The following is a 23,082-nucleotide window of genomic DNA, read 5'->3' as shown; positions in this document are numbered from 1 at the left end:
GAATGGAGAAGTTACAACTCTAATAAACACTTAAATTAAGATTAATTGTATCTCAAAAGGCCTCAACTTCCTCGTTGATCTAACCATTTGAGGGCTCGATTGCAAAGGAACATTGCTTGCTGTCGTTAATAGAAACACAAACACTCCAATAAGAAATAAAATCAACTATTTTTGCTGTATCAAATCACATGTTGGCAGCAACATTTGCAGCATATTTTAGCAAGATCAAACTGTGCTGCATTCCTCATAGTGTACATTTTGCCCTACAAAAGTGCCAAGTGTGGAATTTGTTACATACAGAATGATACACAACGAGGAGAGCGTTATGCATTGGTTACATCACCGGAAGTGTACGAGGCAGCAACACACCACACGGTAAAAATGATCCACCCGTGGCTAACTAAAGAAGTTAAGGGTAGTATTAGATTAAAAGACGAGGCCCATAATGCTGCCAAGATTAGTAAGCTTGAGGATTGGGAGAGTTTTAGAAACCAGCAACGGACAACCAAAAAACTGATTTAAAAAAAGGGAGAAAACAGGATATGAAAGTAAACTAGCAAGAAATATTAAAACGGATTGTAAGAGCTTAGAAACATTGAAAATAGGAGCAGGAGTAGACCATTCGGCCCTTCGAGCCTGCACCGCCATTCAATATGATCATGGCTGATCCTCTATCTCAATACCATATTCCCCCTCTCTCCTGATATCCCTTGATGCCTTTTGTGTCTAGAAATCTATCTATCTCCTTCTTAAATATATTCAGTGCCTTGGCCTCCACAGCCTTCTGTGGTAGAGAATTCCACAGGTTCACCACCCTGAGTGAAGAAATTTCTCCTCATCTCAGTCCTAGCTGTCCTGTACCCGGAGACTGTGACCCCTCGTTCCAGACCCCCCCCCCCAACCAGGGGAAACATCCTCCCTGCATCCCGTCTGTCTAGCCCTATCTGAATTTTATATGTTTCAATGAGATCCCCTCTCATTCTTCTAAACTCGAGTGAATACAGGCCGAGTCGACCCAATCTCTCCTCAAACAACAATCCAGCCATTCCAGGAATCAGTCTGGTGAACCTTCGCTGCACTCCCTCTTTGGCAAGTATATCCTTTCTTAGGTAGGGAGACCAAAACTGCACACAATACTCCAGGGTGTGGTCTCACCAAGGCCCTGTATAACTGCAGTAAGACATCCCTGCCTTTGTACTTAAATTCTCTTGCAATGAAGGCCAACATACCATTTGCCTTCCTAACTGCTTGCTGCACCTGCTGATGTACAAGGACACCCAGATCCCTTTGTACATCAACATTTCCCAATCTATCACCATTTAAATAATATTCTGCCTTTCTGTTTTACTTCCGAAGTGGATAACTTCACATTTATCCACATTATAATGCATCTGCCATGTATTTGCCCACTCACTCAACTTGTCTAAATCGCCTTGAAGCCTCTTTGCATCCTCCTCACAACCCCACCTAGTTTTGTGTCGTCAGCAAACTTGGAAATATTACATTTGGTCCCCTCATCCAAGTCATTGCTATATATTGTGAATAGCTGGGGCCCAAGCACTGATCCCTGCGGTACCCCACTAGTCACCGCCTGCCACCCCGAAAAAGACCCATTTATTCCTACTTTCTGTTTCCTGTCTGATCACCAATTTTCAATCCATGCCAGTATATTACCCCCAATCCCATGTGCTTTAATTTTGCACACTAACCTCTTATGTGGGATTTTAACAAAGGCCTTCTGAAAATCCAAATACACCACATCCACTAGTTCTCCCTTATCTATTTTACCAGTTACATCCTCAAAAAACTCCAGTAGGTTTGTCAAACATAATTTCCCTTTCATAAATCCATGTTCACTTTGTCTAATCCCATTGATAGTTTCTAAGTGTCCTGTTATCACATCCTTTATAATAACTTCTACAAGTATCTAAAAAGGAAGAGAGTAGCAAAAGTAAATGTTGGTCCCTTAGAGGCTGAGACAGGAGAAATTATAATGGGGAAGATCAGGAAATGGCAGATGCATTAAACAAATATTTTGTATCTGTCTTCGCAGTAGAAAACACAAAAAGCATACCAGAAATAATGGGGAACCAAGGGGATAATGAGAGTGAGGAACTTAAAGTAATTATCAATGGAGAAAAAGTACTTGAGAAACTATTGGGACTAAAAGGCAATAAATCCCCTGGACCTGATGGCCTACATCTGAGGGTTCTAAAAGAGGTGGCTGCAGAGATAGTGGATGCATTGGTTATAATCTTCCAAAATTCCCTAGATTCTAGAACGGTCCCAGTGGATTGGAAGGTAGCAAATGTAACCCCGCTATTCAAGAAAGGAGGGAGAGAGAAAACAGGGAACTACAGGCCAATTAGCCTGACATCAGTTGTCGGGAAAATGCTGGAATCCATTATTAAGGAAGTGGTAACAGGGCACTTAGAAAATCATAATATGATTAGGCAGAGTCAAAATGATTTTATGAAAGGGAAATAGTGTTTGACAAATTTTAGAGTTTTTTTGAGGATGTAACTAGCAGGGTAGATAAAGGGGAACCAGTGGTTGTAGTATATTTGGATTTTCGAAAGGTATTCAATAAGGTGCCACATAAAAGGTTGTTACACAAGGTAAGGGCTCTTGAGGTTGGGGGTAATATATTAGCAGGGATAGAGGATTGGTTAACGGACAGAAAACAGAGTAGAAATATATGGGTCATTTTCAGGTTGGCAGGCTGTAACTAGTGGGGTGCTGCAAGGATCAGTGCTTGGGCCTCAACTATTTACAATCTGTATTAATGACTTAGATGAAGGGACAGAGTGTAATGTATCCAAGTTTGCTGATGATAGAAAGCTAGGTGGGAAAGTAAGCAGTGAGGAGGACACAAAGAGTCTGCAAAGGTTAGACAGGTTAAGTGAGTGGACAAGAAGGTGGCAGATGGAGCATAATGTGGGGAAATGCAATGTTATTCACTTTGGTAGGAAAAATAGAAAAACAGAATTTTTTTAAAGTGGTGATAAACTATTAAATGTTGGTGTCCAAAGAGACTTGGGTGTCCTGGTACAAGTACAAAAAGTTAGCATGCAGGTACACAGCAGGCAATTAGGAAAGCAAATGGCATGTTGGCCTTTATTGCAAGGGGGTTGGAGTACAAGAGTAAGGAAGTCTTACTACAATTATACAGGGCTTTGGTGAGACCTCACCTGGAGTACTGTGTACAGTTTTGGTCTCCTTATTGAAGGAAGGATGTACTTGCCTTAGAGGCGGTGCAACAGAGGTTCACTAGATTAATTCCTGGGATGAGAGGGTTGTCCTATGAAGAGAGGTTGAGTAGAATGGGCCTATACTCTCTGGAGCTTAGAAGAATGAGGAGTGATCTCATTGAAACATACAAGATTCGGAGGGGGCTTGTCAGGGTAGATGCTGAGAGTTTGTTTCCCCTGGCTGTAGAGTCCAGAGCTAGGGGGCATAGTCTCAGGATAAGGGGTCAGCCATTCAAGATTGAGATGAGGAGGCATTTCTTCACTCAGATGGTTGTGAATCTTTGGAATTCTCTACCCCAGAGGGCTATGGATGCTGAGTCATTGAGTATATTCAAGGCTGAGATAGATAGAATTTTGGACTCTAAGGGAATCAAGGGATATGGGGATCGGGCGGGAAAGTGGTGTTGAGGTTGAAGATCAGCCATGATCTGATTGAATGGTGGAGCAGGCTCAAGGGGCCATATGGCCTACTCCTGCTCCTATTTCTTATGTTCTTAAATGGGCATTCAGGTGGCATTATAGCCCACATCACAGAAAGCACAGCATCTATAGGAACATAGGAACAGGAGTAGGCCATTCAGCCCCTCGTGCCTGCTCCGCATCCATCAGTGTTGTCTGGACCCCTCCATATGTTGCTGCTTGCAGACATCCCCTTATATGGTTATTTTTTTTTAAATTCGTGCTTGGATGTCACTGGAAAGGCTGACATTTACTGCCCATCCTTGGTTGCCCTGACGTGGTGATATGGCGGTTTGATACAATTGAGTGGATGGCTAGGCCACTTCAAGAGGGCAGTTCAGAGTCAACCACGTTGTGTGGGACTTGTGTAGAAATTACAGCACAGAAACAGGCCATCGTCATCTGATCCTATCCTCACTCAACTTTCAACTTATCTGCACTTAATAGCTGGCATTATTGGATAGTGATCAGAATCAGACACCCTGGCTGCTTCTTTCCCATCTCTTTAGCCCAGGGATGCTGACACTAATTGTGGCACTCCTATCACTACTGCAACTGACTCAGCCCATGCCGGCGGGTGAGGTGGTTAAACCTGGGCCCTTCCTGATCTGATGGATCAGTGCCACTCCCAGCTACATATTTACCCACTCTCAACCATCTGGGGAACACCTGAAACTACTTTCTGTTCCTAGATGGAACTCTTAAAATAGAAATGCAAAATGCTGAGTCCTTTGCGTTGGTGGAGCAGTCATCTTAACAGTCACCAGTGAAAGATGTTCTAGGATTTTCTTGTCCAATTGAAATAGTTGCTGTGCAGTTTGGCAGTACCGTTTCCAGTGTTGTCATCTCATCTTCCAGGACACCACGTTCAACTCTTGGTCAACACAGAACAGATCAATCTAGAGTTGGAGGGGGCCAGAGGTCCTCTCCAGTTGCACTGGTAGAATAATTTTGGAAAAGCTGCTGACTCATGGTGGCTCAGAAATACCAACTGGCCAGTCAAAGGGTTCAAAGTGAAAGAGGAGAATTCTCCATCACCAAAATACTCTCAAGAGATGAGGGGAGAAAATAAAAGGTTGAGTGGAAATTTTTTTTTTTTGCGAGCTTTGCTACAACTCTCAAATTACGCAAATCATGACAGAACATTTATAAATAAGCTGAGGATACCAGTAATATGGGTAACCCAATCAGTGTTTGGAAGTACAGAAGCTCCAATTGGCCGTACATTCATGTGCTATTGAAAATACTCCTGCTGCTGTCATATTGTGATGGTCAGTTCAACCGGTCACCCTCTATCAGCAATGGAATCTGCTCCATTGGTGGCCACACGTGGACTCTTGGAAGTGTGTCCACATCGCTTTAAAGCTGCCATGGTCCCCAGTAAATTATGCTTTACAGTACGTTTATGATTTTAGTATATTTTGTGTTTCATCAAGATGAGGAATTAGTCAGTGGAACAATTTCAAAGTTTGGGTATCCATTGGCGACATCAAACACTTCTCTGCCAAGTATAGCACAACCAAAACTCTCCTAAGGTGTCAGCCATGGCTCAGTGGGTAGCACGCTCGACTCTGAGTCAGAAGGTTGTGGGGTCAAGTCCCACTCAAGAGACTGGAGCACAAAACCTAGGCTGACACTCCCAGTGCAGTACTGAGCGAACGCTGTATCGTCGGGAGGTACCATCTTCCAGATGAGACGTTAAACCGAGGCCCCGTCTGCCCTCTCAAGTGGACATAAAAGATCCCATGGCCACTATTTCGAAGGAAAGCAGGGGAGTTCTCCCCATTATTCTGGCCATTATCTATTACTCAAACAACAGCATTAAAAAAACCACAGATTATCTGGTCATTATCACAATTTGTGCAAATTGGCCACTGCGTTTCCTACATTACAGCACTGACTGGCTTTGGGACTTCACAAGGTCATAAAAGGCGCTACGTAAATGCAAGTTCTTTCTTTCACTCTTCCCAAACCTTGCAAGCATAACCCTACTGTACCAATGCTAGTCTCCCTGGTGAGATTGCCAATTAGCGTTGAAGTGAGGAAGGTCTTTGCACGGTGGGTCATACCCACGAGGGTGTTGTTTGGCACTGCCGCGCTCTTTTCACACAGGACCCTTACAGCCAGCGGACAGAGAAGATCTTCGTCTGGGTTGTACTTGAATGTAGGTTCCCCCCCCACCCAAGGAGAAAGGCCACTGTCCAACACACTGCGTCATTCTGTTCTCCAAATGCATCTTTTGAGTCATTTTGCTCAGAAAAATAATAAAATATGTTATACTTCATGCCAAGCACAAGCTTTACCCCATTAAATTTCCAAATGAACAGCATGGCTATCAACTCTTGGATTTTCACTTTCCTGTTCAAAATCACACGGGCAGCTCAGACTTTAAGTGAACAATTCTCTCCTTAGAGTTCTCTCATTAACTGCAGTGACTAATGCTGTGATTTGATACTAAAAATGGAAGCGTCCTCATGCTCCAGGGAATGGGTTGGTGGCCACAACATTTATATCTGCTGAAGGTCCTCTATTTACCCAAAAGGAGCAGAATTGCACCCATCAGATCACAGCTCTGTTGCTGAAAACGCAATGTAAAGCAGCATAGAATCATACAGCACAGAAGGAGGCCATTCGGCCCATTGTGCCTGTGCCGACTCTTCTGAAAGAGCTATCCAATTAGTCCCTCTCTCCTGCCCTTTCCCCATAGTCCTGCAAATTTTTCCTTTTCAAGTATATATCCAATTTCCTTTTGAAAGTTACCACTGAATCTGCTTCCATCACCTTTTCAGGCAATGCATTCCAGATCATAACAATTTGCGGCCTAAAAAAAAAATTCTCCTAATTTCCCCTCCCGGATTTTTTGCCAACTTCGAGAAAGATCAGAGGGTGAAGCTCGGTGTTTCTGCAACTAAAATCGCCAAAATGAAAAAATGTCAATTCTCAAATGTCTGTGGAGAGGAATTTCAGCCTCTTGGCCTTTACCTGTTCCCTCCTCCCCTGTTTGTTTGGCAGTACCATGGAGGAGCTCCCCTTCCTTCCTATACATCTTCTGACAAAAGCTGACAGAAAGGTTAAGCTGTCCTTTCCCTTTAATACTTCAGCTCGGATGTCGGGCGAACAAGTCATTTATTTTCACTCAAGATCCACTCAAACAGGAAGGTGCAAATATTACAGTCCCAGTGGATTGGAAGATTGCAAAGGTAACCCCACTATTCAAGAAAAGAGGGAGAGAGAAAACAGGGAACTACAGGCCAGTTAGCCGGACATCAGTCGTCGGGAAAATGCTGGAATCTATTATTACGGAAGTGGTAACAGGGCACTTAGAAAATCATATAAGGCAGAGTCAACATGGTTTTATGAAAGGGAAATCGTGTTTGACAAATTTATTAGAGTTTTTTGAGGTTGTAATTAGCAGGGTAGATAAAGGGGAACCAGTGGATGTAGTATATTTGGATTTTCAAAAGGCATTTGATAAGGTGTCACACTAAAGGTTGTTATACAAGATAAGGGCTCATGGGGTTGGGGGTAATATTAGCATGGATAGAGAATTGGTTCACAGACAGAAAACAGACAGTAGAAATAAATGGGTCATTTTCAGGTTGGCAGGCTGTAACTAGTGGGGTGCTGCAAGGATCAGTGCTTGGGCCTCAGCTATTTACAATCTATATCAATGACTTGGATGAAGGGACCGAGTGTAATGTATCCAAGTTTGCTGATGATAGAAAGCTAGGTGGGAGAGTAAGCAGTGTGGAGGACACAGAGTCTGCAAAGGGATATAGACAGGTTAAGTGAGTGGGCAAGAAGGTGGCAGGTGGAGTATAATGTGGGGAAATGTGAGGTTATTCACTTTGGTAGGAAGAATAGAAAAACAGAACATTTTTTCAAATGTGAGAAACTTAAATGTTGGTGTTCAGAGAGATTTGGGTGTCCTTGTCCATGAAGCAAAGTTAACATGCAGGTACAGCAAGCAATCAGGAAGGCAAATGGCATGTTGGCCTTTATTGCAAGGGGGTTGGAGTACAAGAGTAAGAAAGTCTTGCTACAATTGTACAGGGCTTTGGGGAGACCACACTTGGAGTACTGTGTACAGTTTTGGTCTCCTTACCTCAGGAAGGATATACTTACCTTAGGGGTGGTGCAACAAAGGTTCACTAGATTGATTCCTGGGATGAGAGGGTTGTCTTGTGAGGAGGGATTGAGAAGAATGGGCCTATATTCTCTAGAGTTTAGAAGAATGAGAGGTGATCTCATTGAAACGTATAAAATTCTTAGAGGGCTTGACAGGGTAGTTACGGCGCGGCTGTTTCCCCAGGCTGGAGAGTCTATGGGTGCTCAGTCATTGAGTATATTCAAGACTGAGATCGATAGATTTTGGGGCTCTAAGGGATATGGGGATCGGGCAGGAAAGTAGAGATGAGGTTGAAGATCAGCCATGATCTGATTGAATTACGGAGCAGGCTCGAGGGGCCGTTTGGCCTATTCCTGCTCCCTATTCCTTATATTCTTATGATTATTGGCAACCAACCACACTACTCACGGTAAGGTAGAAATCTGAGGCATTTGTTTCAGGATGTTACGTGCCTTAGCTATTGGGAAGGCACATCTTGACCGTGCGGAGTTTCAGCGGGGAAGTAATTTGAATCCTTTTCTTCGTACGTTTAGCAATGGGTAACAGAACGGCACCAATAGCAGCCCAAGAACAGGTCACTTGCCTGTGTTTTTATTGGTACATAATGGAAAATAGTGAACTAAATTGTGCTGGAGGGTGAGGGTTGGTGGAGTGAATTAAACAGCAAATTAAAGTTGTGCTCCCCCCCACACCCCTCATCCCTTGAGAAAATCTCAACTAAACTTAAGTACTGTTTTTATATATTACAATGCAATTCAAGGAATCAAAACCAGTACTAGTCAAGAAAACTATTTATGGGTCAGTACAGTGGTTACTATATATACACACACTGAAACCCATCAGGGGCTGACAAAGACGAGAGAACGTCATGGAAGAATTTCTACACAGCACTGCTGACAGGAATAAAGTAGGAAACACAAATCATCGCCTACCCATTCCCTCCACAAACTCTCATCATTCATATAAATAAAAATCATTTTCCACTGTACTGGAATGCACGGTTTGAAAGAAATTCTTTTCAAAATGTACTCCCTCCCTCCCCACCTCAAATGTTCTCCTCCTGAAACTACTGACTGATCCTGGGTATGGCTCCATTAGGAACATGGGAATTGCTGGACAAATAAAGACGTCCATCTAGTTCGCCTTCCACCATCCTGGTAGTCGCATGATACAACGATAATGGAGCTGTTGACTAATCAATCTCGATCAATGAGTCTACAACAGACCCAGACATGAGGCGGGGAAAACCCCAGTGGTGGAGAGCTTTGGGAACCATAGGTCCAAAGTCACCTGTTGCTCCCAAGTATGTTACATTTAACACGTCATGTCTCAAATTATTCATGCACTGGATCCCAAAATATTATTTTTGAAGAAATCTATCTACTTTGGATTTGAATGAATCAATACTAACTCCTTCCACCGTCTCCCTCGGGAGCCTGTTCCATAGACTGACCGCTCGCTCCCTGAAATATTGTTTCCGCACATTAGTTCTGAATTTACCCCCCACCCCCACCCCTCCCCCTCCCCCTCTCAAGCGCAGGCAATGTCCTCTGGTTCTACTGTTTTGGGCAAGGTGATAAAATAACTACACAGACGAGGGACACAACCTCGGGCGCTCTGGTCTGTACGACACAACCTATAGGCTTTTGAATCCAAACTTGGTGCCGCCTAACCATTACCCCATCTTCGCTCCTACTCTTCACCAAGGATTCTCAATTAAAATAATAAAAGGCTGCCAGAAACACACACACAATGCAAAGCAGACTAAAATCCATCATACTGGAACATATCCTTTAGAAGAGAATTCCTTCATGAAATCAGGAGGTTTGAACATTGTTTTGGTGTGCCTGGTCTGGCAACGCCTCAATTTTAAAATTCTCATCCTGGTTTTCAAATCCCTCCATGGCCTCGCCCCTCTCTATCTCTGTGACCTCTGGTCCTACAATCCTCCGAGATCTCTGCACTTCTCCAATTCTGTCCTCTTGCGTAACCCCCATTTTCATCACTCCTCAAAAGCAACAGTGTCTTCAGCTGCCTAGGCCCTTAGCTCTGAAATTCCTTCCCTAAACCTCTCTGCCTCTCTCTCTCATTCTTTAAGCCGCTCCTTAAAACCTACCTCTGTGACCACCCGTCCCAATATCTCCTTATGTGGCTTGGTTCAAATTTCGTTTGATAATCGCCCCTGTGAAGCGCCTTGGGACGTTTTACTACGTTAAAGACGCTAAATAAATGCAAGTTGCTGCAGTTGGTGTAATATTGTGATGTACACAATAGATGGCAAAATGTGACCGCACTCAAACAAAAAGGAAACAGAGAGACACCTGAGTGACCTGCAGTAGCCTGAGCTGGCAGTGGTTCACACTGAATATGTTACTGATCGCTATTTGTTGACAAGTGTTTGCAGTCTGTTGACGAACTTGACACTATTTAGCCAACGCAACTGCTAGATCAGGATGACCTGCACAACTTATTTCTGTTTTGCAATGCTGTGGAGGGGTTCCAGAATGTTGATACACAAGTGGCATTTCTAACATGGGGTCCCATCAGTTAGAAGCCCATGTGCTTTATTTTTTAAGATAAAAAAAAAGTCTTTTTTTTTAAGGAGCAGTAGCCTTTTTTTTTGGAATGGGGTAGAAGGAGGGTTAACACCACAAAAGAGCGGTGACCTTTGCAAACTCATTTTGCAACATCAACTCTCTGACCCATACTCCTGGCCAATATAAATAGGTTCTTGGCAGGCAAAAGTGAGAGGGGTGCTAAAAGAGCTTCACTTGATCTGGGGGCAGTATTCGGATGGACTTGGCCAATTAGTACATGCCTCATATCAGCTCTCACCAACAGAATTACAAAATGTCCATCTCATAGAATCATACTGCACGGAAGGAGGCCATTCGACCCATTGTGCCTGTGTCGGCTCTTGGAAAGAACTATCCAGTTGGTCCCTCTCCCCTGCTCTTTCCCCATAGTCCTGCAATTATTTCCCCTTCACATATTTATCTAATTCCCTTTTGAAAGTTACTATTGAATCTGCTTCCACCCACCTTTCAGACAGCGCATTCCAGATCATAGCTCGCTGCATTAAAAAAAAAATTCTACTCATCTCCCCTCTGGTTCTTTTGCCAATTATCTTAAACCAGTGTCCTCTGGTTACTGACCCTCCTGCCAATGGAAACAGTTTCACCCTATCAAACCCCCATAATTTTGAACGCCTCTATTAAAATCACCCCTTAACCATTAATTGTAATCCTGCTTAATGACTTACAATATACAGAAGTTATTCAGTGTTATATCTTCAGTGTCAATTGTGTGTGGTTTACCAGGATTGGGTGCTATAGAATATCTTTGACAACACTTTACTTCATTCGCAGAATTTGAAAATACAACATCTCCATCTGACTAACGAACATACTGTGCATTCAAAACCAGATTCAGGGCAGGTAGGAGCAACGGTGATACTGTCAAAAGGTATAACTAGCTGAATATCAAAAACTCCAGTAGAAATGTGCTGCTCCAGCTACTCTTTAAACTAGAAATGCAAATCTTGACAATCACAAAGAACTGAAAAACAGCAGTGTCTCAAACAACACTTGCAGCTGTGATTTAATAGTAATAATGGACTATCGTTCCTTAAATAAAACTTGGGATTATCAAAAATCAGAAACTTCAAGTTAAAGTTAAATAGAAGTACCAGTGTGGGTCTGACGATGGCTTTCGAGGGCATCTTCTTTAGAGAACTGTGCTCCGCACTGGTCGCAGACGAGGGCCTTCGCACCTGCTAGAAAAGGAAAGAAACAAAAAGCAGTTTAGGGCAGAAAGTTTTGTATCAAATCAAGTGTAACTGGGTCTCTTGACTCTGTGCCCATACACCAAAGAGGACAATTTGGGAAAAGTAACCACATGTATGCATCAGCTGCAAGGCAGAGATCGTGTTACACTTGCCAGGACACTTCAACATGGCTCCCAGTCCAGCAACGTCTCGATTTTAAAATTCTCGTCCTTTTTTTCAAATCCCTCCATGGTCTCGTCCCACCCCATCTCGAACCTCCTCCAGCCGAACAACCCTCCGAGAACTCTGCGCTCCTCCAATTCTGGCCTCTTGCAGCATCTACGCCTTCACCTGCCGAGGCCCTAAACTCTGCAATTCCCTCGCAAAACCTCTCCGCCTCTCTCTCCTCCTTTAAGACGCTCCCTAAAACTTACCTCTTTGACCAAGCTTTTGTTCACCTGTCCTAATATCTCATGTGTCTCGTTGTCAAGTTTTGTTCGATAAAGCTCCTATGAAGCGTAGTTTTACTACGTTACAGCCGACGTATAAATGCAAGTTGTTGTGTGTACCCAAACATCAAAAGTGTTAACCCAATGTTCCAGAGCACATTTCCATTTCCCAAACTGCCCATCGACATGGTATCTCAGTCAAATGTTCAGTTGACGTCAAACTTGACAACAGTTTTACATGATGGGTTAATGTATGCTGGGCACTGGACCATGACTGCCCAAACTCATTACACTAAGAATTCCTTAACAGCTGTGCAAGAGACAGAGGGGGAAAAAAATAAAGGGAAGAAAACTTTTAACTGATGTATACATGTTGGATATGAACTCAGGTCCTAGAGACAAAACTACTGGGTTAAGTTCTGACCCGTAAGAAAGAACTTGCATTTATATAGCATCTTTCATGACCTCAGGATGTCCCAAAGCGCTTTTCAGCTAATGAAGTACTTCTTGCAACATAGTCACTTTTGCAATGTAGGAAACGCGGCAGCCATTTTGCGCACAGCAAGGCCCCACAAACATTAATCAAATAAATCAGCCGTTTGTTGAGACACACCAGGAAAACTCCCCTGCTCTTCTTCGTATAGTGCCATGGGATCTTTTACGTTCACCTGAGGGGGCAGACAGGGCCTCGGATTAGCATCTCATCTGAAAGACAGCACCTCCGACAGTGCAGCACTCCCTCGGTTCTGCACTAAAGTGTCAACCTAGATTATGTGCTCAAGTCCCTGGAGTGGGGCTTGAACCCATGACCTTCTGACTCAGAGGTGGGAGTGCTACCCACTGAGCCACGGCTCACACGTGATCGCGGACATCCAATCGCTTAAAATAGATAGAGATGACAGAAAATGAATCACAAGACTTTATTTCTTGTAAACTATTACCCTCAAATGCATCTCAGATATTCTTAAAATGTGCCTGGATAATAAATGGATAAAAAGGCAAAAAGCAAAGCAGAATATCATTCATCCAATGTCCTCATAATAATCTAGCCCTCACTAGACCAGAATGAGTGAAGGCAATGCTGGGAACATCAATTTATTTGAATCATTGGATTAAAAGTGAATTTCTACCTTGGTGCCTTTTTGCAGACCAATTATTGATCCTTTCAGATCAGTTTATATACAACAAGGTTTTATTACACCAAAACTAGAAAAAAAATCTTAGTAAGCATCACTTTTTTAAAAAAAATTGAGTGCCCCAGGTAAAGGGTCAAGGCCCATAATGGAGGACAGCGCCAAGGTTGTAAAGACTTGAAGAAGATGAAGTAAATTAAGTCATAGTTTACATATATCACAATGACTGCACTCCAAATATAATTCATTGTTGAATATATCTCAAAGTATTTCATGCAATGTACTAAAGGGCAAGTATTTCTTTCTTTTAGTAATTAGGTGTAGTGATACAAATCTTTGACTGTAAAAACCTCAATATTGGGCTTTGCCACAGATCAGAGAAGAGAAATTCATGCTCACTATCCCCCAACCAGCGAGTTCTCAATCTCTGCCTGGTTGTTGGATGATAGGTGTCATGTAGAAGGCAGGCCACTTAGATTGGGGGCTGGGGGGGGGGGGGGGCGCGAGAACTAAGCAGGAGTCAATCAAAGGGCAACTCAATGTGTAGGAACACAATAATGGTCTATTTTCCTCTGATCGCTCGTGTGCACAAAAGAGTCAGTGCGAGTATTAAAGAGAGTGGGGAAACTGTACCCAAAAAAATTTTAGCAATCGGAAAAGGCCAGTGAGCTTGCGAGGGAGTCCAAAACTAGGGGTCATAAATACAAGATAGTCACTAATAAATCCAATAAGGAAATCAGGAGAAATGTCTTCTTGCAGAGAGTGGTTAGAATGTGGAACTTGCTACCACATGGAGTAGTTGAGGCGAATTACACAGATGCATTTAAGGGGAAGCTGGATAAGTACATGAGGGAGAAAGGAATAGAAAGATATGTCGATGGGGTGAGATGAAGTAGGGTGGGAGGAGACCTGTGTGGAGTATAAACACCGGCATAGACCAGTTGGGCTGAATGGCCTGTTTCTGTGCTGTAAATTCTATGTATTGCTATGTAAGCTGAATCAGCCCTTCATCCACAGACAGGAAGCATCAGCACAGGCCTAGTAGGTCAACGTTTCACCTTCTTCACTAACAGAAGAACTGGCCAAGGCCTATTAACAGGTCAACAGCCCACACTCGAGACAGAGCCTAAAATAGAATAAAATCAGTCAAAAAAATAAAAGCGTGTGATCTTTTCAGATGAAAAGCAAAAATGTAACAAACGTGTCTAGAATTAAAATTAAGCCCTACACAATTCTACAAACCACATTGGCAAATGTTAAAACTGAAAAGGTGTGGTGTCTGTAGACATCATCAAATGATTTCTTACGTGAATAAGGCTTTGTGTCTAAACCACACTGTGGCTATGATGAGCAAAACAGGAAACTGCTTATCTGATCAGTAAGCCAGCTCTCTAGGTGAAAACTAGTCTGAAAAGTACTCGAGTTGCAGTATGATAGACACTAGTCACCAGAAATAACTAAATGAGACCAAATCAAAAACAAAACAAAATCTGTTATGTGTTTGTGTATTAAGTGCATTTTATATAGAATATCTAGAAACAGGAAAGATCATTTGGCCCAATAAGCCTTTCCCTTTATCAGAGAGTGGAAGAACAGTACAACCTTTATACAGTACAAATGTATTGGAAATTCCATCAGGCAGGCAAAATAGCATGTGGATCATCAAAAGGATGGAGCACTAATTTTTTTTTGCAAATTCAATACCTTTATTTAATGATGATATCTCAGTAAAGCGCAATATGCCCAGTATGTTGTAGTCACGTGGTCTAGAGGTAAAGGATAGAAGGGGCCATTGGTGGTTGCCCTCAACCTTTGGCATTTATTATTTGTCAATCTCTACCTCTTTTTCATTTACTATCCATCCACAGAACATGTCCTGAAGAATGCAGACATCTCCCCCCACCCCACCCAAAAACCCCATAATATTCCTTTGATGACCATCCTACTCATGCACTCAGCTTTGAGCCTTCCTTGACTTATCCGTTCTGCTACAGTCATTGCTCCTCTGAACTTTCTTCTCTTGCTCCTCCCAAGCTCCAAATGTACAGTCCAACTCATTCTTCTCTCCACTAGGTTGAGATCAAGCTTCATCATTCGGTCTCCTACTCAAACATTTTTTTTTCCCCCCAGGATCTCAAAAATTCTGGAATTCCTCACCTCCATCAGTCTTCCCTTCCTCTTGAAACCTTCAGGTTTCTGAAACCCAAGCTCAGCAATGCCTATTAACTAGGAGCATAGGAACAGGAGTAGGCCATTCAGCCCCTCGTGCCTGCTCCGCCATTTGATAAGATCATGGCTGATCTGTGATCTAGCTCCATACACCTGCCTTTGGCCCATATCCCTTAATACCTTCGGTTGCCAAAAAGCTATCTATCTCACATTTAAATTTAGCAATTGAGCTAGTATCAATTGCCGTTTGCGGAAGAGAGTTCCAAACTTCTACCACCCTTTGTGTGTAGAAATGTCTTCTAATCTCGCTCCTGAAAGGTCTGGCTCTAATTTTTTTTTAAACTTGAAGATATCTTGTAAGCTTGCCTACTTGTTTCAGCCTTGGTGGTATCTTACATTATGGGTCTTAGTCCTTCACACAGGCTTCTCAATGAAGAGACGGATCTTACCCATGGCCTTGTCTCCAAAATGACAAGAGCACGACTTGACCAAATGAGCCAACAGACACTCAGAGGCCCACTGCTGAAAGAAGTTCAGCTTCTAAAGGATGGCAGTTGACTCAGTCATCAGCTTTGGATTCGCTTTTGGTTGTTTTTCTCTTAATGTTTGGCAGTCTGCATATAATCTAAAACAGCCCAAATAGATTCCTGAACTCATGCCCTGGCGAACACAGATCCAATTAATTTTGTTTAAACACTTAGATGAAAATATAAGAAAATTTGCAATAAATTTTTCACTGGGAGCAGGTACACCGGTGTGGAACCTATTCGTGTGGAGAAGGTCATACTTGGAAATTTGGCAAGGGTTTAGAGGCGAATACAAATGAAGTGGAGATGCCGGTGATGGACTGGGGTTGACAATTGTAAACAATTTTACAACACCAAGTTATAGTCCAGCAATTTTATTTGAAATTCACAAGCTTTCGGAGGCTTCCTCCTTCCTCAGGTGAATGTTGTGGAAATGAAATGCAAAGGATTCGAGGATTTCATTTCCACAACATTCACCTGAGGAAGGAGGAAGCCTCCGAAAGCTTGTGAATTTCAAATAAAATTGTTGGACTATAACTTGGTGTTGTAAAATTGTTTACAATAATACAAATGAGGCAAAGGAGAGGGAGGGGAAGAAGACTGAAGTGCAAAAACTAAACATGGTTTTCCCACCGCTCGGACCCTAAACTAAACCCAGTGGGGGTCATTTTCAACTTTGTCTGATTGGTAACCTGGCAGAGTGGATAGTCCGTTCTTTATATGATGAACTCAATGGAACGAATATTGGGCATGTTCTATAAAGGGTGGGTGATCCCCCTCTAGCAGGTTATTGTTCAGGTGGTGAAGTTGAAAATGACCCCCAGTAGATGATAGTTAAGTAGGACTTAAGAAGGAGGCAAGAGCCATGTGCTCAGTTTCTGAGCAGAGTCTGTTTTTTAAAAAATAATTACAAAAAGGATTTACAGCACAGAAACAGGCCCAACTGGTTTATGCCGGTATTTATGCTCCACACGAGCCTCCTCCAACCCTACTTCATCTAACTCTATCAGCATAACCTTTTTTTCATTTATTCCTCACGTACATATCTAGCTTTCCCTTAAAAGCTATTCGCCTCAACTACTCTGCGTGGTCGTAAATTCCACATTCTCACCACTCTCTGGGTAAAGAAGTTTCTCCTGAATACCTTGTTGGATTTTTAAATGGGGTTTCTGGAAATTCATCAACTGTAAGCCAGATGCTAAAAGATAAGCCCAGTTTTACTATTTACTTTTGGGTCTTATGCGGTGGGAGGCATTAGTTATCAATACTCCTAAACTTTCTGTACGGGGTGGTGGAAGGGGGGGTTGCTGAGAGTTAAGATACCAACTTTTCACATCTGGAAGTTGGGATCAAACCCAATCCAGGCTGTTGGGATGAAAGTCTCATCGGTTTTCCGACTGGAAGGGTCTTACTGGAAATAAATTTCATCAGCCCCAATCCGTTCCGGATTAAAAATGGGCCACATCACAGAATAGCTCCTAATTTGGTACTAAACTGGCAATCTCACAGGATGGCTGGTGTGGGAAGTGAGAAGTGTCACGTTGGTGCAGGGAAGAGAGCTTTTCTAAGGTTAGGGCTGAAATATATTGTTACAAGAGAGCAGAGAGCGCTTTACTTGACATCTCGGGAAAACTTTACCTGAGCTGAGAACGTCTGATGCTAGCATTAGGTGCCTGAAATGGAAAAGTCATCCACACCCCAGCAATTACATCCTTCGCCTTAATAAGCATGGCAATGCACCCAGGTTGAGAGGCATCGATTAGTTGCATCCCTTGTGTCACTTTCTGCATGGAACTTCATTTAGCCATCTGTGCTCTGCAGAACTATTGGTATAGTGATAGGATTATCCAAGACCTGTGCCAAACACAGAAGGTGACTGTGGGCGCAACTCCAGAACAGTTTGTGGACCTGACACTTCCAGAGGTCTATTGGGTTCAAAGCTAATTTTGGAATTCATCTTTCAGAAGGTAACTAGGTTAAACTCTAAAATCTTATGAATAATACAAATTAGCGGAAGAGCAAGAGTACTCAGGCATGTGAAATACAAATAACAAAATAAACAATTATGTAGGTTCGCTCACCAAGAGAAGATGATGGAATGCAAACAGCAAAACATTATGGAGTATCAATCTCGCACAAGGTTATTTCTCCTCCCTCCCCCCGCCTCCTGAAAATTCTAACGGCTAACCAGGGAGCTGACTAATTGGGGTGTGAATAATGGAGCTTCCACTACAATGGATGTTGGTGTATTTCAAACTGAGGGCAGACCAGATGGTTGAAGTGAAGACAAAAAAAAAGGACTGTTCACCACCACCAGTTTGGCAAACTCTGTTTCTCTCTCCACAGATGCTGCCTGGCCTGCTGAGTGTTTCCAGCATTTTCTGTTTTTATATCTGTTTACGTAGTATACAGAGTCTGTTACGGCATTTAGTTTTTCCTGTAGTGTTTAATGGCCACTTTAGAATACAGCACTCCCGCTGATGGCAGCCACGGCTTCCAAGGCCCCTCTCTCACTTAGACGAGGCCTTGCTGCTGCCTCCAGAGGAGAAAAGAAAAAGATAGACTTGCATTTATATAGCACTTTTCACAACCTCAGGACATCCCAAAGCGCTTTACAGCCAATTAAGTACTTTTGAGGTGTAGTCACTGTTGTAAAGTAGGAAATGCAGCAGCTGATTTGCGCACAGCAAGGTTCCATTATGACCATCAGTGATGTTGGTTGAGGGGTAAATATTAGTCAGGACACTGGGGAGAACTGCCCTGCTCTTCTTCGAAATATTGCCTTGGGATCTTTTACGTCCACTTACGAGGTTTAATGTCTCATCCAAAAGGCGGCACCTCCGACAATGCAGCACTCACTGGAGTAGTTCACTGGAGCGTCAGCTTAGATTTTGTCTCTGGAGAGGAATCGAGCCCACAACTCTCTGACTCAGAGGCGAGAATGCTACCTCCTGAGCCACAGCTGACACCTTGAGGCAAAGACTCACATCCTGGGCTCGTTTAGAGGTGAGCGTTGCTGCCAGCAACAGACAATTTTCCTGGCCAAAGGCAGCCACCAGGACAGGCCAGCATTGCAATTTTCTACTCACTGGCCTACATAAAAACTCTCCAGCTATGACGGAAGGTTCGGCAGGAAATAATAACATTGTAATTCTGTCTTTCAAGCTGGCAACACACAATTTTAGGCAGACACAGTTGTTTCTCTGTTGCCATTTGTAAGATTAGCATCATTCAGCCTATTACAGATCTGATTCCGCTGGAGACCATTTTATACCATAAAGTTGGCAGTTATCAGTTAGGGATTTTATAGAACAATCTTCTCTCCCAATGCTTTAACGGAAGTCCCTTACATTCCGGATTTGCCCTTAGCAGAGGTACATGCAGGGGGATTAACAATAAGACGACCTGCAGTAGTCTGCTTGCCGGGTGGGTGTGACTACAGCCCTCTCTTCAAAACAGCTGGCATTAAACATACCAGTTTACTTACAGATTAAAACATTTAAATAGTGATATAAAGCACAAAAAAAATTGTCACATTAAAGTACAATATATAAGCACACATAGTACAAGAAAATTCAATAAGTGCCAATTACCCTTCTGAGAGAAAGTAAAGACTCATTTAAATAAATGGAGAAAAGCTCAGTCTTTGACTTGCAAATTCGACCAGTTTTCATTCCTCTCCTTCACAACCAGGACTGGGCTTTGAGACTCCTAAAATTCACCAACATCATCTTTTGGGGAAAAAAAAGCTCCAGTACAGTTTCAGATTCCTGCTTTCAACTTCTTGGGGATCAAATCTAATACTGCAGTTTACTCCTTTCAAGTCTAGTTTTTCAGATTTGTAGGGCACGATTTTAACTTTGGAGTCTGGGTGCGTTTTTGGTTGGGGGGAGCGGCAAACAAAATCAGGCATTTCCGGAGCGGGAGGGAATCCCGGCTCCAACCCGCGAAAAACACGCACGACCCAGAGCCACCTGAGCGCGCACGCAGTTCACGAACCCTGAAGTCCTGTCGGCTACGATATTTAAACCAGGAATTAAACTACTTAAAGTACTTGAAATCCTCGTTAATGTAGTTCATCATGCTGGGATTTCAACACTGCCTCAAAGTCTTTCCCGTGCTGTGTGAAGCACGCCATGGGAAACTGGGCGGATTGCAGCCGGCAGCCATTTGGTCATTTAAATCCCTGTTTGACAGATGGGGATAAAAGGTGAGTAATTGCAGCAGGGCACTCAGTTCTCTCAGACAAACTTTTGGCTGGGAGTTCTTTGTGTTTAGACTGAAAATTCTTGGTTCACACTCAGAATTGTTCTGTTTACACATATTTACCTACTTTTTGGACCCCCTCAAACTGACATCATCAGGTTGGGGGGGGCGCAGTGGCTGACTTCACCAGTACATCCGAGGAGGAGAAGGAGGAGGAACATCATCACCCTTGCCAGGAATGGAGTGCACTTCTGTCACTTGCAGCTCCACAACACAGAGGTGCGCCACAGGGACCCGCACAAGAGCAGAGAGGGGAACAACAGAGGGAACGGCATCGCAGGAGGCACTACCCTCGTGAGAGGGTCAACAGACCGAGGCTGAGCTTCCTGGACCCCTCTGAGCAGCAGTGCCTACGGAAGCTGCGAGTGAATCACGAGGTGGTCGCAGACATCTGCAGCCTCCTTCATGCAGAGCTGCTCCCGGCTGGGCCTGGTGGCATGCCATTGCCCTTCGCATTCAGAGTGACCACTACCCTCAACGTCTTCACCTCCGGATCATTCCAGGGCACCACCGGAGTCTTTGTCGTCTGTCCACAAGTGCATAAAAGATAGGTTGCCGATGGTTTGTTTCGTAGGACGTCCCACTACGTCAACTTCCCCATGGATGACCTCAGCCAGACGTAGAGGGCAGTGGGTTTCCACTCTGTGGCTGGCTTCCCACGGGTACAGGATGCAATCGATTGCATGCATATAACAATCCGAGCATCTCCACACGAGCCAAGACTGTTCATCAACAGAAAGGGGTATCACTCCATCAACGCGCAGCTCGTTTGTGACCACCGGAAAAGATTACTTCACGTGTGTGCCAGATTCCCTGGCAGCTGCCATGATTCATTCATTCTGAGGGAACCCAACATCCCGGCCCTCTTCCACGTGCCAAACAGCCTTAAGGGATGGCTCCTCGGAGACAAGGGATACCCCCTGCACACGTGGTACATGACACCTCTAAGGTACCCCATCAGTGAGGAACAGTGTTGATACAACGACAGTCACATCTCCACCAGGTCTGTTATTGAACTTGTGATAGGACGACTGAAAATGTAATTTCGGTGCCTGGATCGGTCTGGTGGAGTGCTTCAATCAGCACCATCGAGAATGGGTAGAATTATGGTCGTCTGAGGCCAAATGCCCTCATCCAGCATCCACATCTGCCATCAACATTGAGAAGGACGAGGACGAATCCATCGGCAGAGCAGAGGCTCACCTGGCTGCACGCGAGGCCAGGGAGTCATTAATATTTGAACGATTCTCCTAAGGACATTTGCAAAATGAAGGTAGTCCAGTCCTCAGACCATCTGGAAAGAGCAGCACCAACACCAGCTCCCCACCCCACCTTGCACAAATCAGTCCTACAACTAAACATACACCCACTGTAAACTCACCCACTGGGTGGCATCAAGTCTCGCCGTTCATGATGAAGCACATGAAAGGGCACTATCACAAAAGGCAGTCAAGAATGGGCAAAATGTGGCAATAGTGGTGAGGGATGTTAACATTTAATGTGAATTTAACAAAAACCAAATATAAATGAAAAGCATGGCAGTCTGTGAATACCCTTTGTGATCACCAAACTTTAGCCTTTCACTTCCAGCTACTTCTACTTGCTGCACCTCCTGTGGCTGTAGCAGAGGTAGTGGCAGGTTGCTCATGTTCGTGTCCTGACTGTTGAGATGCTTTTGGCCGACGCCCTCTGGAGCCCGTGAGGGCCCCGCCAAAGGCTGCTCCACCTGCACCTGTGCAGGGGCAGACTCGGCCACCTGGAGAGGAGGCAGCACTGCGGGTATTGGTAGAGGAGGGGAAACGGGTGAGACGTGGGAGTGCTTTGAGTGGCGTCCCCACTTCCATGTCCCCTTTCACCATCATCCCTCTCCTGGGCCAGGCCACATCATTCCTACCAAAAACAATTTGGAGGACATGTGTTATGCTTTGGAAGCCCAGTTGTAAAGTATCCGTCTGCCTGTTTAAGGCGGCAGAATGTGGTTCACCCAGAGTCCGAACGGCCATTGTCAGGGCCTGAATGGACTCATTTGTGAGGCGTGAAGCTCCATGGAGGCTAGCCTTCACTCCATCGCAGTCATTCCCACACTTACCTCCGCCACTATCTCAGACATTCCCACACTTACCTCCGCCACTATCTCAGACATTCCCATACTTACCTCTGCCACTATCTCAGACATTCCCGCATGTACCTGTGCCACCATTCCATCCTTGCCGCTATTGCAGAGTGTGTGTGACACCTGTTCCAGTACCTCGCTAATGTGCTGCTGTCCCTCGATCGTTCTCCTTTTAAAGGATGGCCCCCAGGGTTCAGCATCTGTGTCCAGCTGAGCAGAGCCTGGAGACGAGCGCGCCCACCACGCAGACTCTCCACAGGTGCCCCTGCCACCAGTGTCGGCTCGTGCTCATTTGTGTGTAGTGACTCACCAGGTGCCAATCTAACTGACTGCTAGGACCCACCAAGGTGAGAGTATCTGCGCTGGTGGGTGGCTCACTAAGATGTGACGGTGCGCCCTCAGAGGCTGGGAGCTCCTCTGAGGAATCGCCCTCTCCCGTCACTTCGGTCGCTGAACGGCCTGGAATAGAACAGAAGACAATATTAAGCATCATCACAGATGTGCATTGTTACGATGAGCATACTGAGGTGTCCAACATACCAATCAATCATTCATAATATCAATTCACGTCGTGTGTGATGAATGAGACGTTTGTGGGGTGCCAGTCTCGGCCTCCCCGATGGACAGGCACTCGAGGGTGCGGCTGATCTCCAGGGCCTCTTCCTCCGTCTCTGTGAGGACCACTATTTGTTGTGGCCCCCCTCCAGTCCTCGCCCTCTCCCTGTGCATTTTGAGCTCTCTTCTCCTGCAAAAGGGAGAAAGTGCAGACGTGTGAGTGAGTGATGAAGTGGTCAGTTGATGAATGCATTGCTTTGGGTGA

The 23,082-nt window shown here is 44.2% G+C and overlaps 1 protein-coding gene across 1 annotated transcript in view; it reads right to left on the bottom strand.

Annotated features, from left to right (window-relative positions):
* The window catches only part of zbtb16a (zinc finger and BTB domain containing 16a), a 224,977-nt gene that overhangs the window by 72,747 nt on the left and 129,148 nt on the right, over positions 1–23,082 (bottom strand). The window contains exon 4 of the mRNA XM_067970901.1: positions 11,528–11,614. Coding sequence (XP_067827002.1) covers positions 11,528–11,614 — 87 coding nt within the window. The remainder of the gene's footprint in view (positions 1–11,527; positions 11,615–23,082) is intronic.

Source organism: Heptranchias perlo, chromosome 33 (genome assembly GCF_035084215.1).
Source record: "Heptranchias perlo isolate sHepPer1 chromosome 33, sHepPer1.hap1, whole genome shotgun sequence".
Taxonomy (NCBI): Eukaryota; Metazoa; Chordata; class Chondrichthyes; order Hexanchiformes; family Hexanchidae; genus Heptranchias; species Heptranchias perlo.
Note: the sequence above shows the minus strand (reverse complement) of the source record. Positions and strands in the feature narration are given on the sequence as shown.